Below are 18,046 nucleotides of genomic sequence, written 5' to 3' on the forward strand. Positions count from 1 at the left end.
TTCTATTTCTATATAAACTATTTAATTTCCTTTCATTCTCAGATGTGCCATGGATCTTAAGCTCAGACCATCTAGCCGTGCTCGATCCCCATGAAAAACTCTTTGGACAAGGACATGGGGGCTACCAGTGGTCTTTAGCCGATAATAAAGACCAGGAAACTTTGAAGACTATCGAGGATCAATTCAGGCCATTTCAAAACATTGTCGAATATCTATTACAAAAGAAGTGGAAGGAGGTCCTCGAAGACCAGCACTTTAATGGGACACTTTTCAGATTTCCTTTACGCAATGAGATATCGAAAATCTCAGATACTTTGTATAATTCTGACAAAGTTGCCCAGCTTTTTGACAGCTTCATTGCAGATGCAGAGATATGTCCTTTGTTTTTAAAAAGTGTGCAATCCGTGTCTTTAATTCACATCACGGCAGACAGCTGTGTCAATGTCATGCTCGAGGTGACTAGCTCATGTTCTGAAGGAGCAGTTTTGGAGTCAAGTGATGGATCAATCATCAAGAGCTCAACACACTTTAAAGACATAACTGTCACATCAGAAGACCGTGAAGAAACCAAAAATTGGCTCTTGACTACTTGTTGTATGAAAGAGGGCAATGTGCAGAAATTGGATTCACTGGCAGAGAAGCTGAGTTTTCTACCACAAGTTGACTTGGCGTTTCCATGTGGTCAGAATAAAGACAGTGGTGACAGTAGATTGAGTTGCTTTCTCCCACTTCCTAACAATGAATCCAACAAGACTGGACTTCCAGTGTATGTAAACGCATGCTTCGGCCTCACAGACAATCGAAGACATATCAAGTGGCAAGAAGAAGATCAGAAACACGACGAGGGTGCCATGTGGAATGAATTGCTGGTCAAAAAGGTGCTTCCACAAGCATATCTCATGATCCTTAAAGATGCCATTGAATTATCCAAAATCTCTGAGCTCCCTCTCTCCTCTGTGTATGGTCTTTGGCCAGACTTAACACACCTTGAGCATAAAGAAAAATGGCATTCAGTTGCCCAGAATGTTTTACAATGCTTATTTAGGGAGAATATTGCTGTGCTCTCTCTTGCTGCAGATGAAAAAAGATTTGTCTGTCCTTCAGAAGCTGTGCTGCCCTGCGATTCTTCAACAAGCCCTAAAGTATCAGCTGCCATTCAGAACGTTTTGATTTCTTGTGGAGTTAACCTTGTGAAAATCCCAGAATGGGTCGATAGAGCGATCGAGAGGGCATACCCACATCCTGAATCCCTGAAACGAGTCACTCCAACTTTTCTCCGGACTATTGTCCACAAAGCAGATTTGCAGAATGTAACAAAAGAGGACAAGGTATCTCTTTTAGAATATGTTTTAAGCGATGGAACATACGAAGAACTCCAGGGCCTTCCACTGCTTCCTCTCAGTGATGGTACTTTCAGATCCTTTACGAACAAAGAGGAAGACGTCGCTTTCATCGATAGCCAAGACTTTCCAAGGTAAAATACCCGTTTTGCTTGATAAGGAATCTATAACCTTCCCCTGTGTCTGTAATAACTATGGTTTGATTATTTGTAGAAATAGCACATAGTAAATAGCAGTTAGCACAATTCTAACAGCATTCTTCCCGAAGTGTTTATTAATAACTTAAATTAAATCATTAACCCCTTTCACACTTGCAGCCACATGCTGGTAATTAACGGCAGCTGAGCATTACATTGGACATTCATTCTTTTCAAATTGCAGTGATTCCGGGGCAATGGTAACAAGTTATTTCCGGGAAATTACAACAGAGGTTTATAACTGCTGTTTGAATGATAGCATTCCGCTGAAAAGAGAGATGTGTCTTATGCGAACGCAGACACTGCTATCTTTTACCAGTAATCCTTATCCGTTAATGTAACATATCTATGTGTGAAAAGGGCTAGTGTGCTGTTGGAAGCTGTCATCTATACTCTTAGATGGTTCACATGAAAGCCAACTCATTCCTCGACAGGTCCCTGCTGCCTGGTTGCAAACACTTGTTCATCCCTCAGGACCTGAGCACCACCTGCCAATCACACCTGAAAATGCTGGCCACAAGAGGTAGGCATGTTGTTTTGTGTATCATGTATTTACATTAACACCCAATTTGCATGCATTTAATGCTGTTTTCCAATGGTCTATTTTCCAGATATATTCAACATCATCAACATTGATGCAGACAAGGTCACTGACCTGGCAAAGAGGTATTTGCCTACGGATTGGAAACAGGGAATGGAGCATGTTACCTGGGAAATTGCAAACTGCGGGCATCCGCCAGCCGGATGGCTTCAAGAGTTCTGGAAATTCCTTAACACTCATTTCAGAGAGTTAAGTGGTTTCACTGGAATGCCTTTAATATCCATTGAGTCCCAAGTGGACCCCACGCAGCCCATGTTACTGGCAAGAATACAACAGAACACAACCCTAATTTTTCAGAGAAGCAAACAGAATAGCTTGCCACAGCAGATTGCTGAATGGGTGAGAAAGGTTGGCGGCACTGTTGTGAGAGGAGGAGAGTGGCTTAAACATGAAGACATAAACTCTTATGTGCTGCCCCCTTCTCCACGGAGTGTCCTTCAGGTCTTCGTGAACACAGATTCTGATCATCTCATCAAAGTAATTCACTCAGTTTCTCATGATGACAGAGAGGAACTTAAGAACTATATCTGTCGCCTGGATTCTCTCTCAGCCAGAGAGCAAGATGTTCTCTCAAAGTTACCTTTGTTCCAGACCATGAAGGGATCATGTGTTGATTCTCAATCAAAGGAGGCTGTGATTTTGGGTTCCCGGTTAACGATCCCGACAGAACTCACTATGCCTGACCACGTGATACAGTGTGTCACTGAGGCCGACCGCAGACTCCTACAACTACTCAGGATTGATATCCTTGATACACCTCAAGCAGCTAGTCTACTGATTAATTGTGTTCAGTGTGATGCTTTTGGAAAGGATGCTACAGAGAAAACAATGACATGGATTTTAGAGCATGGTGGTAACCTGTTCTCTCAAAATAAAGCCTTAAAAGCCAAATGTAAGGAGCTGAACTTCATTCAACTCAACGGAAGCTGGAAAAAGGCATCACAATTATTTGATCCTAGAATTGAAACCTTCAAGGATCTTTTTCCTTTGGACTTCTTCCCACCAGCCGTGTACACACAAACAGCACAAATGCTTCAGAGTTTAACAGAACTTGGATTGCTAAATAAGGAAGCAGATATCACTACTTTGCATTTGTTGGATGCTGTCAAACAGATTGAGAATTTGCAACTTAACTCTTACAAGAAGGCTGTCAAAAGGGCTGAGGTCATTCTTTGCCTGCTCAATAGCAATGATGTGCTGTCCAAATTCTCTGAACCACAGCTCAAAAGCCTGTTGATGATGAAATGGGTGCCATGTGTTGAACCAGGACAACAAAACAAGGAGAGACTTGGTTTCTTCTGTCCACATGAAATTGGACATACAAAGTATGAGGACATTGTTGGGCATGTAATGCCCCTGAAAAAAGAGTTTAGTGAGAAGGTACGCAATGAACTCGGCATCACACACTTGCCCCCACCTCTTAAAGTGTTGGAAAACATGTCAGTGATGTCATCAATTGCACATACACTAATCGATACAGATCCAGATGTGGATTTCAACAGGAAGCTGCATAGTACTTACAAGTATATGCAAGGTCACATTTATGAGTTTGCAGAAATTGTGACCAAGGACACAAAGTGGTTATGGGCACACAACAAGTTTGTTTCTCCTGTGGATCTAGTTCTTGACTACCCTCCAAATCTAGATCTAAGTTCTTACATTGGGAAAATTCCAAAAGAATTTCTTCCTTACCAGATGTTGCTCATCCATTTTGGATTAAGACAGTGCCTTTCAAGAGAAGAAATAGTTGGCATTCTTAATCAGATCAAAGACTCCATTGAAGAAAGGCACATACCAGTTGGGAGTCCTGGTGAGCTAAAAATGGCGGTGGATATACTCAACTGGATGCGGAGAGAGAAGAGAGTTGTTGAAGAAGACATCCCTGTTCCAGTCATTACCAATGATGAACATTTTACCTTAAAGCCACTGTCAACAACGGTCTTCTGTGACATCAGCAGAGATGGTTTGGAGGCACTCAATAATCATCAGGAAGAATTCTATGTCATTCATGCAGAGATACCAAGAGCCACTGCTGAGTGGCTGAAGATCCCACTGCTCAGCACACGGATACTTAGCCCTGAGATGATAGGAATACAACAGTGTGGACAGTCGGAACCAATAACAATGCGGATTAAAAACATTCTGAATGAATATGACGAGGAACATGACATCTTTAAAGAGCTGATTCAAAATGCTGAGGATGCTAGAGCAAAGGCATGTAGGTTCATGGTCGATTTCAGGGTGCACAAAGAACCACCAGAAAGTCTTATTGACCCTGGAATGAATGCTTGCCAGGGGCCCTGTCTTTGGTCATATAATGATGAGCAATTCACAGAGGATGATTGGACCAATATCGTCAGAGTAGGATCTGCCTCAAAAGAAAACATGGTTGATAAAATTGGAAAGTTTGGCCTCGGGTTCAATACAGTGTATCATGTGACGGACTGTCCCTCCATCCTTAGTGGCAGTCATCTCCTAATGCTGGATCCAAATGTTACACACCTGAAGAAGCACATAAAGGAAAAAACTAATCCTGGAATTAAGCTGGACCTAACCCACTGTGATCTCTTCAAGTGGTTTCCAGGGCAGTTCAAATCGTATGAAAAAATCTTTGATTGCCATTTTAGCAGAATCAGCACTTATAAACCCTACCAAGGTACTCTCATCAAACTACCCTTCCGAACACAAGAAGAGGCTTTCAAGTCAGAAATAAGCACTAAAGTGTATGACAGGGTCAATATTGTTGGTTTCCAAAATAATTTCATGAGCAATTCACAAATGTACCTGCTCTTTCTAAAAAACATAAATACAGTTTCTCTACAAAATATCACAAGCAATGCCTCAACTCCTCCACAAGATGATCAAATTCAGACTAAATTTAATGTTTCAAAGACCATTGTGAGGAGCATGAAGATACCAGACCAAACGTTAAAAGAGCAAATTGAAGGAGTTGAAAGCCTGGTCAGTGAAAATAAAAAATGCTACGAATTAACTGACTGTCACACAGCCCAAATTGTCCAAATTGAACAACAAGAAAGTGGATCAGTCAAGTTCTGGCTCCTATACAATTGCTTTGGAACACAACAGTGCCTCAAAATGATTCATGAGAAAAACAAGGAAGCCAAGTTCACTCTGCCTGTTGGTGGAATTGCTGTGCCTCTCGACAAAAATCCCAATTCAGAGAAATGGATGCCATCAAAAAAAGAACTAATTGGTCAAGCCTTTTGCTTCCTCCCTCTCTCCATTCGAACAGGTCTTCCAGTGAATCTGAATGGGTCATTTGCAGTGACTTCGAATCGGAAGGCTCTATGGGCAAGTGGAGTGAAAAATGACTGGAACAAGGCTCTCCTTCAGGACCCTGCAAAATCAGCATATATCACTGTGCTCTCCGTGTTGAAGAACATGTCTCAAGACAAAGACTTGGAAGGCTACTGTTACTTCATCTATTGGCCTGATAGGGAAAAAGTGACAAAACCATTTCAACCGTTGGTGGATGCTTTTTACTCTGCTGTCGTCCATCAAAATGCACCAGAGATCTTCAGTGATGGCGAGCACTGGTGTTGCTTCAACAAGGCCATCTTTTTACATGAAAGCATTGAAGAGAACAAGGAAATTGGTGGACTTGCAATGAGAGTAGCGCAAAGCCATGTGAAAGCACCCAACCATGTGGTTCCTCTTCCAATTTGGCTGAGAAACAGCTTCAAACAGGCTGGCTTCCAAAAAGATATAGAGAGCAGAACATGGAACTGGGAGACATTTTATGAAGAAGCTGTGTTTAGGAATCTAGCTACCATGGATGCTGAAAATAGGAATGCTCTTGTGCTGCATGCCATTGACCTCGACTTGACTGAAATTGATGACCTTCTGATGCACCATCCATGCATTCCTACAAAGGGTGGACAACTTCAATGCACCAAGAAAGTTGTTTATCCTACTGGAAAAGTCGCCTGTCTTTTTCGACAGACAGAAGGACGCTTGCTTGACGGAACCAAAATTGACTTTAGTGCCCCTAGAAGAGTGCAACGCTTGTTGGAACTTGGAATGTTGAGTGACTATATCCCATTGGAAGAGATTGCACGAAAAGTTGGTAGCTTCAATTATGTTTGGAAAGAAGACAAAAACAAAGCATGTGTACAATTGAAATGTATTATGGAACAGTTGAGGGGTCATCTGCCTGACAAGGACTCGCTCTACTGGGAATCAATCAGGAATACTGCATTTCTTCCAGCCTTTTCTCCAGAGTCGGGAAGGGTCACACTTCAGAAGCCCATTGATGTTTTTCATGAAAAATACCACCACCTTGTGAACATGACAGAGCATGTGCTTGATCACACCAACTTGGAAACATACAAAGTTGATCCAGTCTTAAACATTTTAAGAGTTCGTCAGAGTCCACCACTTGAGACAGTGCTACAACAGCTGGAAAGCACTAGTTTCAAAAACCAGAGCTCCAACGAAACAAGGCTTCACGAGATAGTCAGTAAATGCTATACATTTCTCGATCAGTGGCTCAAGCAGCATGGAGATACCCCACTCATTTCAGAAAGGGCACATTCCTTTCCGTTCATTCTTGTTGGCTGCAAGTTTGTACATGCACAATGTGTGGCAGAAAATGAGGACTTTGAGGCAAAGCCATACCTTCATGTACTTCCATTGGTCTTTGCTGGTTTCAAGAGCCTCTGGGAGAGTGTTGGCGTTCAAAAGAAATTCACAAGAGGTCAGTATCTCACTGTTATCGAGGGATTACATGCCTCACATGGACAGAAGCCCCTTTCCAAGCCCGATCTCAATATCTGCCTCACAGTATTGAGGGGTTTGTATGAGAAGAAAGAAGAAATAAAAGACTGTCTCATCCCCAATGAGCATGGGGTTCTGCAACCTGCAGCAGAGTTATCCTTCAATGACAGTCCCTGGATGCCGCTAAATTTGGGGGTGACACTGTGCCATGAGGACTTTAGTCGAGTGATGGCACGCCATTTTGGAATCAAGACAACCAAACATCAAACTCTGGAAAATTCCTTTGTTGCAAACATGTCACCATTTGACTTTGAGTTTGAGCAGCGAGAGGAACTGACAGTGAGAATAAAAAACATTATTGAGGCCTATCCATCCAAGAAAGATATCCTGAAAGAGCTAATTCAAAATGCTGATGATGCAGAAGCCACAGAAATCCACCTGGTCTGGGACAAAAGACAGCACGGAACAGAAAAAACCTTTGGAAAGAAGTGGAACCATCTGCAGGGCCCTGCATTGTGTGTCTACAACAACAAGGTGTTCTCTGATGCAGATCTGAAAGGCATCCAGCAGCTGGGAGAAGGTGGCAAACACAACACTCCAGGCAAAACAGGAAAATATGGAATTGGATTTAACTCTGTGTATAACATAACGGATTGCCCTTCTATCTTAACTGGAGATAAAATACTCTGCATTTCTGATCCAAATCAAACATACATTGAACAAACATCAGGGAAAACTGCTGGCTGTGGGTACAAGCTTGATTCAGTTTTTAAAGAGACATACCTTGATGTCTACAAGTCATTTCTGCCCAAGGAATTTACTCTTGAGGAAGGAACGATGTTCAGATTACCGCTGCGAATTGGTAAAATGGCAAACAACTCTAAAATCTCAGCCCAGGGTATCACTGCCCACGACATTGAAGATTTGTTCTCGGCCCTTCTTGATGACCCAGAGGGTTTGATTCTCTTCTCAAAAAATATTCAGAAAATACAACTCCATAAAATTGAAGACTCTGGAAAACTAGAAAATGTCTTCCAGGTTGAAAAAAGCATACAAGACCAAAGCTGCAAGGAAAAAACTCATTTTCAAATGAAACTGCAAAATGCCTTGAAATCGGACGGTTCTGTTACACCATACCAGGCAATTTACAGAATACGGATTTCAACGTCCTCCAACAGCAAAAGTGAATGGGTAATTGCAGATCAGTTTGGATCACTTAGAGGTGACACTGGTAGACGGTTCGACAAGCTGCCTCAAGCATCAGTTGCTGCATGTGTGGACTACAAGCCTTACAAAGAGGCGAATTTCAAAGGTGGAACCTTTTGTACCCTTCCTCTACCTGTTCAAACTGGCCTTCCAGTCCATGTGAATGGGAACTTTGAGGTAGACTCATCCAGGAGGGACATATGGAAAGAGGATGGCAAAAGTTTGAAAGTAGATTGGAATGGAGTATTGAAAATCGATGTCATAGCTCCCCTGTACGCAGACCTGCTTCATAACATCTGCCGAACCCTTCCAGATAGGAACATGTGTTCCACAAGTCGAGACAGTCATCGTCTCCACAATTATCTTCGTTTTTTCCCATTTGTTTCACAAGATATTGCTCCGGACTGGCAAGAAATGATACATGAAGTTTACAGAACAATTTGCAACAAGGCTCTTGATGTCATTCCAGTGTCGAAGAGCACAGTAAGAATCACTTCATTTAGGTCATTTAAGGAGTACTCTTTTGAGTGGTGTAATGTCAAAGAGGCAGAACAAACTGATGCACCTCATTTGTCCCTAGAGGAAGCCACAGAATCCATCAACCCCATGTTAGAGAGGCTTGGAATGAAATTGGTTCCTTTTTCTAGCGATATGGCAAACATTTGGGAAAGTTTAAAAGCTGCTGGGGTGAAAGTTAGGTCTGTAAGCCCTTCAACTGTGAACGATTTTCTTCGAGAAAAGCCACTCAATGATCCTACCAAAACCACGAAGGGTTTACCATTGCCAATCGAACAAACACTAATTCAAGATGGAAAAACATACGCCAAACTGTTGAGTTTCTGCTTGAAAGACAAGGGCTTGAATGTTAAGAACAAACCTTGTTTAATTAGTGGACTCCCTCTTCTTCTAACAAATGACCAAGTTTTGAGGGTGTTTGATTCCAGCGATCCTAAACTAATCACCAGACATCGTTCTTTGTTTTGCGGATATGAAAAGGATTTTGTTGATTATCGGACCATTGAAATGCACATTCAAGTTCTACAACCCAAATATGTTAAAAAGTTAACAATTCCTCATGCAGAGAAGTATCTGAAAGCTATACTTCCCCGTCTCCTCAAAGACTGTGAGGTTGATCCACTTTTTGGTCTCCATGTACCAAACGCAGTAATACAGAAGTGGTTGATAAGTGCTTGGCAGTTTTTCACAAGTGAAATATCCGAATGTATGACATTTAGTACAGTTCGGGAGCTTTTTGATGGCTGTCAAATGGTGCCAGTTGTGTGCCCAAGGTCAAATAACAAACCCTTCTTGCAAACAATGATGAGCATGCCAAGTGTGATTCAATTTAGCTTGAATGAGGGCATACCAAGCATCCTGTTTAAACTCGGATGCATGAGGCTTGACACTGCACTCTTCTTAAGGCTTGGATCAAAAGTACCAACACAGCTAGACACTGAATTATTGAATACAAGGGATCCAAGTGCTGTGTTGGACTTGGTTGCCAAACTAAATCCTTCCGAGTTTTGCAACCTTTCTAATTACGAGCTAAATGAGCTACAGAGGTTTCTACAGTCTGGACTATTGAATTCAAAGGACAAGAGTCAGTATCAGAGAAAAGTCAAATCTTTGCCAATCTTTGAAACACTAGACGGAAAGCGAGTCAGGATTGATGGACCTGAAAAGGTATTCATTGTCAAAAGCTTTCCAGACTTGTTCAATCTGAAAGAGAGCAGCAGCACTTTTCTCAAACAAAGTTTAGTAAATGAGCAACTCTCTGAACAATTCCAGATCCCAATCCTTTCTCATCTTCAGTATTTTGTTATGTTCATCCTGCCTGTCATGCATGCACTCACAGAGGAACAGATTCTTCGCTCCATCAAAATGTTGTTGTTACTGCAAATCGATTCGGAGTATCCTAAACATGAAGCAAACATCATCTCCTCAATGAAGGAAGTGAAGCTGATCCGCAGCATCCAAGGAAATTCAGAGATGGCATCATTCTACTTTGATGACCATGTGAAGTTGTACACCATAATGTTGCCTCAAGGGAAATTTGTGCCTCAGAGATTTTGGAAGGCAATTTGTGTCACATCATCCATGGAAATGCAAGCAAGAGAATTGGTTAAGAAACTGGGAATGAGGCATTTTGTATCAAACAATGAAATCATTGCTTTTGCATACCAAATCGAATCTGAGTCTAAAGGGAACTGTGAACTGGCAGTCTTAGAACTAAAATCATCAAAACTTCTGAGTGTTGCAATGAAAAAGGCAGGAAATGACAAGGCACAAAAAATTGACAAAGAACTTATGAAGTCCTTGGCTGACATCAAATTCATTTTACCAGTGCAAATAAGAAAAGATCTATGCACCTTTCAACGTCCAGCTGCAGTTGAGAGAACTGTAGCTCTCAGGGGGTCATTGATTGGAAATAATCATCAGCATTTGATTTGGACTTCTATGCCAATCATAGATATGCCACATTGCAACCCAAATGACAAAGAAATTATAGAAATGGCTGGAGCCTTTGAAGAACCACCCATGCTGTCTGTCACTACAAACATGGCGAACGTCTGCCAGGTACCTTGTCAGTCTGATGATCTCAATCAAATCAGGGCTGTTGTTTTCAGGCATTCATATGCCTATTTACAAAACACCACATTTCCAGTTAATAGATTTACTGGCCTGCCTGTTGTGTTAGTTGAAAATGACACACAACTTGTAAAAGCTGAAGAGACTTCTCTTGGACTGCCCAACGACTTGGACTTCAGGCCCTACTTGTACAAAATCCAGCCAAAGGATGCAATGTATGCAGAGTTCTTTAAGAGAATTGGTGTGACTGAGGTACCAACAGTAGAGCAGTATTGTCAAACTCTCACAGCGGTTTTCCACGATTCCTGTGAAAAACAAACACCAAACTCAAATCAAAAGAACACCATCAGGCGAGCTGTTGAGCAGATATTCCTCCTACTTAAGGGACAGGAAAAAGGATCCCCCCTTACATTTTCGGAGATGTTGTACCTCCCGTCAAAAGAAGGGAAACTATACCCCTCAAATAAACTCTACTTTAATGACACAGTATTTCAGGCAAGCAGGTTGGAGAAAGCATTGGAAAATAAGTTGCCGCTACTTGAGAGCCTTAGGATATGCCATTTGGGGGACGATATGTATCAGCATCGTCAACTGGTACAAATGTTGCCAGAAAATCTTCAGCCCAAAATGCTCTCTCAGTGTACCGAGGAGCGTTTGGGAAAATCAAACATGCACATTTGTCAGTACGGGAAAAGCTGTGAATTCAGTGGATGGTTTGAGAAACATCTGTCATCTATAGCCTTCCGACATGGACTTATCTGTCTCCTGAGAGAACAGTCAAAAGGCAAAATCACACAAGAAGATGCTGGCAACATGTGTGAGCAGACTTTTGGCTGTATTCAAATCATCTGCTGCAGGAGCCTTGAAACCGAGCTGTGTTTGGATCAACAGCCACTGAACGATACAGTGGCGGAGGCTGAAGTCTACGTCAAAAAAGGACAACAAGGATGCACCTTTTATTTGAAACACAACGATGACATGGCTCCAAAAGTGATGAATGAAATAAACTTGACAATGACAAAAGAGATAAACGCTCTATTAGGGAACAAACTTGCCTCCAATCATCTACCTGTCCTTGGGGTTCTTTTGATGTGTGACAGCCTGCAGGAGGTCCAGCAAAAGCTGGCAAAGCACGGAATTCATGACAGCGCAGAAGCGGACCACTCTGCTCTCTACCCAGCAGAACCTGGGAGTGTTATCCCAGATGAATGGCTCGACTGCCTTGATATGAACATGCTCAATAATTTTGAAGAAGGCGAACATGTTGGCTATTTGAGCAATGACATCTACATTTATGCAGTTATTGTCAAGCAAATGCCTGGAGCCACGGGCGCACAACTGTCACGCAGGTATGAAATCCAAACCAACAACAAAGAGTTCATCGAAGTGAGTTCGCTTGAGCTCTATCAGTTCATACGAGAAAAGAAGCCCAAATTGAAAAAGATGAGCATTAAATCAGGAGCATCCTGCATGGTACTGGAGCTACATGAAGGATCAGAGTGGAATGGAAAAGGGGAGTTCTCTGAGGAAACATCCTCACCTGGCAGGACGTTGCCAGCATCTTTTGATGAAGCCAAAAGGGAAATTGACAAATGTTTGGAAGAAATCTGGACCCTTTCCAAGGAGGAGAAACATGCAGCCATAAAAAGACTGTACCTCAGATGGCACCCCGACAAAAACCCAGAGTGCATTGAGATTTCCACTGAGGCATTTAAATACCTGATGAACAGAATTGATGAACTGACAAACGGTAAAACTGCAGATTCCTCAAAGCCTAAATGGAACGGAAACTTCAGGGATTTCTATGGAAATTGGAATCAGGAGGCCAGGCGGCACAGGAATGGCCGGCAGCGATTTTATCAACAGTATCGCTCTTATAGTTACAACTTCTGGACACATCAAGAAAACGTCCCAAGGCCAAACCGAGCAGAGGCCCAGCGTTGGCTGCAGCAGGCACGCTGGGATTTGGCGGCAGCTGAGAATGACATTGGCAGTGGGAGCACAGAATGGTGTTTGTTCAAGGTTCACCAAATCATGGAAAAGGCTCTCATCGCTGCAGAGTACAAAAAAAATGGGAAACGTTCTGCTAACTGCACCATCTCCATTATGGCGGCACGAGTTGCTTGCTTCGATCCTCGATTAAGGGAGCTGACTCAAATAGTTGACAGTGTAAAGTTGCTTGGAGTGGATGCAAAGAAAACTCAATACCCTGACAATGCTTCCCCTATCATTCCTCACGAACAGTTCAAGGAAACGGACGAGCGGCCAGCTGTGGATATGGCTTCAGAGCTTCTGTGCATGATAGAGGCTTATGTTCATTAAGAATTTGTGATTAAATGCTGTTTTTGTCTTATTTTTTTTAATGGTTGGTTTTCCAGAGCCATATAAAAAAAAACATATTTTGTTTTATTTCCATAAACAAAATGTGGAAATAAATCCTGAGAGTGGGATCAGATATCTTTTTTACATTTGAGATTTTTTTTATATATAGGTATCATTTAATTAGGATAATTTTATAATTATATGCATCGCTGTATGAGTGTTATGGTCATGTGAACACACTTTTCACTCTTTATTATTGAACAAACCTGTCAACAAACTTAATGATTCCTTAATGACCACTGAAATAATGTACTGCTTTGCAGTTTTTGTTTCCATATACACTTCTATTATTTTACTGTTAATGTAAAAATTGTTATTTTTGATGCATTTTTTGATTTTATTAAATCCTTTGAGGATAAATGAATTGCTCTATATACACATTGAAATGGAGGCATTACCTTTTAAAACTTCCTCGATATGTGAAATATACCAATCGTCTTTCTATAAATGTTACTGAATAATAAAGGGAAACAAACAAAGGATTCTCATCACATTGTGTATTTGAGCATTCTTTCTTCAACAGTACATTGGAGTAGAAATACTAGAAAATACGAATATAAATATGTTTCAAAAAGAGGAATTAGCTAATATCTTGAGGCTCAGGTTCCTAACATCAAGTCAGTAAACACAAATGAAACACAAAACATTCAACTTGTATAAGTAAAGTTTTCTTTTAATAAGAAATTATGGTATGAAAAATAATGACAACCAACCACACGCCAGACAATTGCATCTTCTCATGGTCCAATGAGGAGTAAGTCCTCTCGGAGCAGAAGCATCCCAGAGTCTGCATGGAATCTTCTTTATTTGACTGAAGCCATAGGACACAGCCTGAAGGTCATTCAGTAGAAAAACACTCCAACCATGTCTGCAGTTCAGGTGAGCGGGCAGTTCATGGTTCACTAGATCCAGTCTTTGTTATGAACCTACCAGGAGTGTCCGTCGATAGTCTCTTAATAACTTACACAAATCCTGTACATACTTACAGCAGGCCTGAAGCCTGTCTTCAAAGTGGATTTAAAATAAAAAATAAAAGTTATCTTACATATTTCATATTCATTAGATATTATGAAGGGGGAGGGGGGGGGGGTCTGGTGCAGCCTATCACAAATCGGACTCATAAAGCACATGCAAATCAAGAACAGAACAAAATCAAACTTTGTTGGCAACATCCAGAATGACTGATGACTGCGGAGAGTTGAGACATCCACACAACATATCTGTGACAAACCAAGTGGGACGAGGTTAACGACAAGAAGAAATAAACAGTGTTGTACACAATGATCCCTATGTATAAATATATATCTTCTATAAACATCCTTATATAATGGATTATGGTATTGAATGCATTGCTGTGATCTTGCAACTTCCATATTGGTTGTATTGCATTTTATTTGATCAAATCATGGGACTATAGGAAAGAATATAAAGCAAAATCGATAAACTCATCCGCAGCAGAGGGTTTTCATTTTCAAAAAAGTGTGTTGTGTTACGAGAACAATCTGCGGCACTTTTAACATGAAGAAATTCACGAGATATATCAACTCATCTATCATGAGAAACCCAGATCCTTTAACATTAAGAAACAGGATTGATGATTGACAAACATGATGATCAACATTAGATAAACACATGAGGACAATTTAGTCAAACCTTATTGGGAACCAAATATCGTAGCGTTTCAATTAGCGTGTAGCCTTTCGCTTGATAGTCTGTAATAAAATCTTACTTTAAGAAAACACCCATTCTTCCACATGAATTATCACTGACTCCAGACAGAACGAGTTTTTCATAACATTGGGAACCAAATAGATTTCAGAAAAAACACAGATGAGAGTCAAACAGATTTAGGTTCAAGGGGCCCGACGACAAAACTGATGGCAGAACACAGCCGTTCTAAACCACAGAGCAGACATGGTGTGGTGTGAACGGCTCTGAGAGCTACTCAATGCTTCCCCTGACCATGGGAGTTCTGCAGCACAAACACATCCCAGCTGAACCCCAACCAAAAGCTGCTCCCAGTCCTTTAGAGGAGTTTGGGCCTGTGATGTTCAGCCTTCTGACCTTTCCCTCCCCCGTCTGATGACCCGCAGCCCTCCTAACCTCGTCCTCCTGCAACGCTGGACTTCCTGAAGGGCACAGGCCTCTACCGGTGGCGCCACACTGCCCCAACGCCTCACATGTTGTAGGCCACATAGATGGGGTCCAGCTGGTCGGCCAGGAAGCCGTCCCTGAGGTGCATGCGCTGCTTCTCCCCACGTGAGTTGATGGGGATGACGCCGGGGTCCACAACCACCACCACGCCCACAATCAGGTAGTGCTCCTCCAGCACCACGTTGGTGACCAGGGCCACCAGGTCCAAGGCCTCCTGCTCAGAGCCCTCCAGCTCCACCACCACCACCAGCAGGTTGGTCCAGGTGAACACCGCGCTTGAGAGATGGATACATACATTATGATTAAACTCACCTTGCCAAAAGGCATATTCACACCTCCACCCTTCTACTGATAGTAAACCAGTTCATACAAGCTACTTCCACTCCCCCCTGAAGTGGATCTCCCTCCCTGGGAGGGTTCCAGAGCATGGGCGGTCCTCACCACTCAGCGATGCTCTTGTGGGCCCTGATAACGGAGGTCTCGATGTCGATGGGGTGGTACCGCATCCCCCTCAGTTCCAGCGTCTCGTCCAGGGAGCCCACCACATAGAGGGCATCGTGGCGCTCTACAGCAGACAGGGGGACAGACAGGCGGCGAGACAGACAGGCCGACAGACAGGCAGACAGATGGAGAGACCGACAGACAGACAGAAAGGAAGGAAGGACAGACAGATTGAGAGACAGATCGGCAGACAAACAGGAGGACAGACAGACAAAGAGGCATACAAACATATAGACAGACAGTCAGGCAGCCGTACAGATAGATAGACAGACAAAGCATGATTGAATTATGAAAATAATAATAGTAAGTTCAGCAAAACAAAACCCGATATTAGTTATAGTAGATTCCAGCGGCTGTCAGATACCAGAGGAGGAAACACACCTCCTCCTGAAGCCTCTCTACAGCGCTAGTGTTCAGAGTGGACACACACCTCCTCCTGAAGCCTCTCTACAGCGCTAGTGTTCAGATTGGACACACACCTCCTCCTGAAGCCTCTCTACAGCGCTAGTGTTCAGAGTGGACACACACCTCCTCCTGAAGCCTCTCATCAGCCTCTCTACAGCCGCTAATGCTCAGAGTGGACCACACACCTCCGCTGGCGTCGGTCAGCTCTGTGCGACGCAGGAACCCCAGGTAGCCCGTCCTGGCCCAGTTGGTGACTGTGTCTCCAAAGCAGAGTCTGGTGTTGAAGTGGTCCGTGTGCAGCGCCTCCTCTCCGTACACGGTGTAGTACCCCGTTGCATTGTGGGGGCTGCTCACCCAAATCTGACAAACGAAAAACACACACCCAGGCTGCTTCAGGGCTTACTCAGGGACAGACCCTTATCTCAGATGACCTGGGCCATCTGAGATAGCCCAGGCCCAGGTCTTACTTAACATAGTACTGATTTGCTATACTTTAAAGACAGAAAATAACATACAGGGGCATCTCAATAAATTAGAATGTTGTGGAGAATGTACTTAATTTAAATTATTCAATTTTAAAAGGGTAAAGTCATATATTATATAGATTCATTACACCCAACCTGAAATATTTCAAGCCTTTATTTGTATTAATCTTGATGATTATGGCTTACAGCTCAGTATCTCATAATATTAAAATATTGGGTGAAGTTCAATATTGTAGACTCAATTTGTCACATTAATCTGCTAATTACCTAAAAATACCTGAAAAGGATCAGTAGGCTTCACAATCATATGGAAGACTGCTGACTTGAAAGTTGTGCAGAAGACAATCATTGACAGCCTCCACAAGGAGGCTGTGCATCCAAGCATATTCATAGAAAGTTGAGTGGAATTGGCATCTTGGCACCTGCCCACATTTCCCCAAGTACCAATTCCTGGTTTATTGTCCAAAGGATTACTGTGCTTGATTGGCCAGCAAACTTGCCTATTCTGAACCCCATAGAAAATGTATGGGGTATTATCAACAGGAAGATGAGACACGAGACCCAACAATGCAGACGAGCTGAAGGCCGCTATCGAAGCAACCTGGGCTTCCATAGCACCTCAGAAGGGCCAAAGGCTGATCGACTCAATGCCACTGATGCAGTAATTCATGCAAAAGGAGCCTCAACCAAGTACTGAGTGCATATACAAGAACATACTTTCATATCTGTTTTTCTTATGTCTTATTTAATATTCTAATTTTCTGAGATACAGAATTTTGGGTTTTCTTGAGCTGTAAGCCATAATCAAAGAATACAAATAAAGGCTCTACAAATTTCACTGTTTGTGGAATGAATCAATATAATACATGAGATTCACTTTTTAAAAGGAATTATTTGAATGAATTAACTTTTCCACAATATTCTAATTAATTGAGATGCACCTGTAGTTTAGTAATTTTTAGCAGAGAAATCAAAGTATGTGAGGCTGGACTGACCTCTCCAAGGTGGGAGTCCCCGAGGGGCCCCTTGGTCTCTGTGTTGGCCACGATCACCTTAACGCCAGGCAGGATCTGAGGACCACATGAAGGGGGGGCCCAGTTAGTGGAGCCACCGTTTTATAGAGTTGGTTGTTAAGTGACATTTCCTGGTATGAAAAGGTGTGTGTATGAGGTGGTGTGACCACGCATGTACCTTCCCAGACTCCATCAGTGGAAGGCTGTGAGGTGACCCCCTCTCTACCAGACGGACCCTGCAGGTCATGCAGAGAAACGTCCAATCAGAACTAAAACACTCCTCACCCATTCCATATCATAACGGACTGCTGATATCAATACTAAACATATGGAAACAGAAACATGAATCCTGATTTGGTTTGAAAGCCACCGAGGTAGGATATATACTGTATGGATATATGTTGTTATACATTATTCTGCTGTTATACGATATTTG

At 42.4% G+C, this 18,046-nt stretch overlaps 2 protein-coding genes across 8 annotated transcripts in view; one reads left to right on the top strand and one right to left on the bottom strand.

The window, feature by feature from the left end:
* LOC115533144 (sacsin) overlaps nt 1-13,543 on the top strand; it is a 43,491-nt gene extending 29,948 nt beyond the window's left edge. The window contains exons 6-8 of the mRNA XM_030343454.1: nt 43-1,474; nt 1,972-2,060; nt 2,149-13,543. Coding sequence (XP_030199314.1) covers nt 43-1,474; nt 1,972-2,060; nt 2,149-12,992 — 12,365 coding nt within the window. The 3' untranslated portion in view covers nt 12,993-13,543. The remainder of the gene's footprint in view (nt 1-42; nt 1,475-1,971; nt 2,061-2,148) is intronic.
* Nucleotides 13,544-13,698: 155 nt separating this feature from the next.
* Nucleotides 13,699-18,046, bottom strand: part of dip2a (disco-interacting protein 2 homolog A) — a 176,110-nt gene continuing 171,762 nt past the window's right edge. For 6 of the 7 annotated variants that reach the window (XM_030343459.1, XM_030343457.1, XM_030343456.1 and 3 more), the window contains 5 exons: nt 17,789-17,846; nt 17,593-17,667; nt 16,298-16,472; nt 15,648-15,771; nt 13,699-15,481 (listed from right to left, as the gene is read on the bottom strand). In XM_030343459.1, the coding sequence (XP_030199319.1) occupies nt 15,229-15,481; nt 15,648-15,771; nt 16,298-16,472; nt 17,593-17,667; nt 17,789-17,846 (685 nt within the window). In that variant the 3' untranslated portion in view covers nt 13,699-15,228. Of the gene's footprint in view, nt 15,482-15,647; nt 15,772-15,880; nt 16,138-16,235; nt 16,473-17,592; nt 17,668-17,788; nt 17,847-18,046 lie in introns of those variants that run through there. The other variant, XM_030343460.1, reaches the window with a different exon arrangement.

This window comes from Gadus morhua, chromosome 20 (genome assembly GCF_902167405.1).
Source record: "Gadus morhua chromosome 20, gadMor3.0, whole genome shotgun sequence".
In the NCBI taxonomy this organism is placed as follows: Eukaryota; Metazoa; Chordata; class Actinopteri; order Gadiformes; family Gadidae; genus Gadus; species Gadus morhua.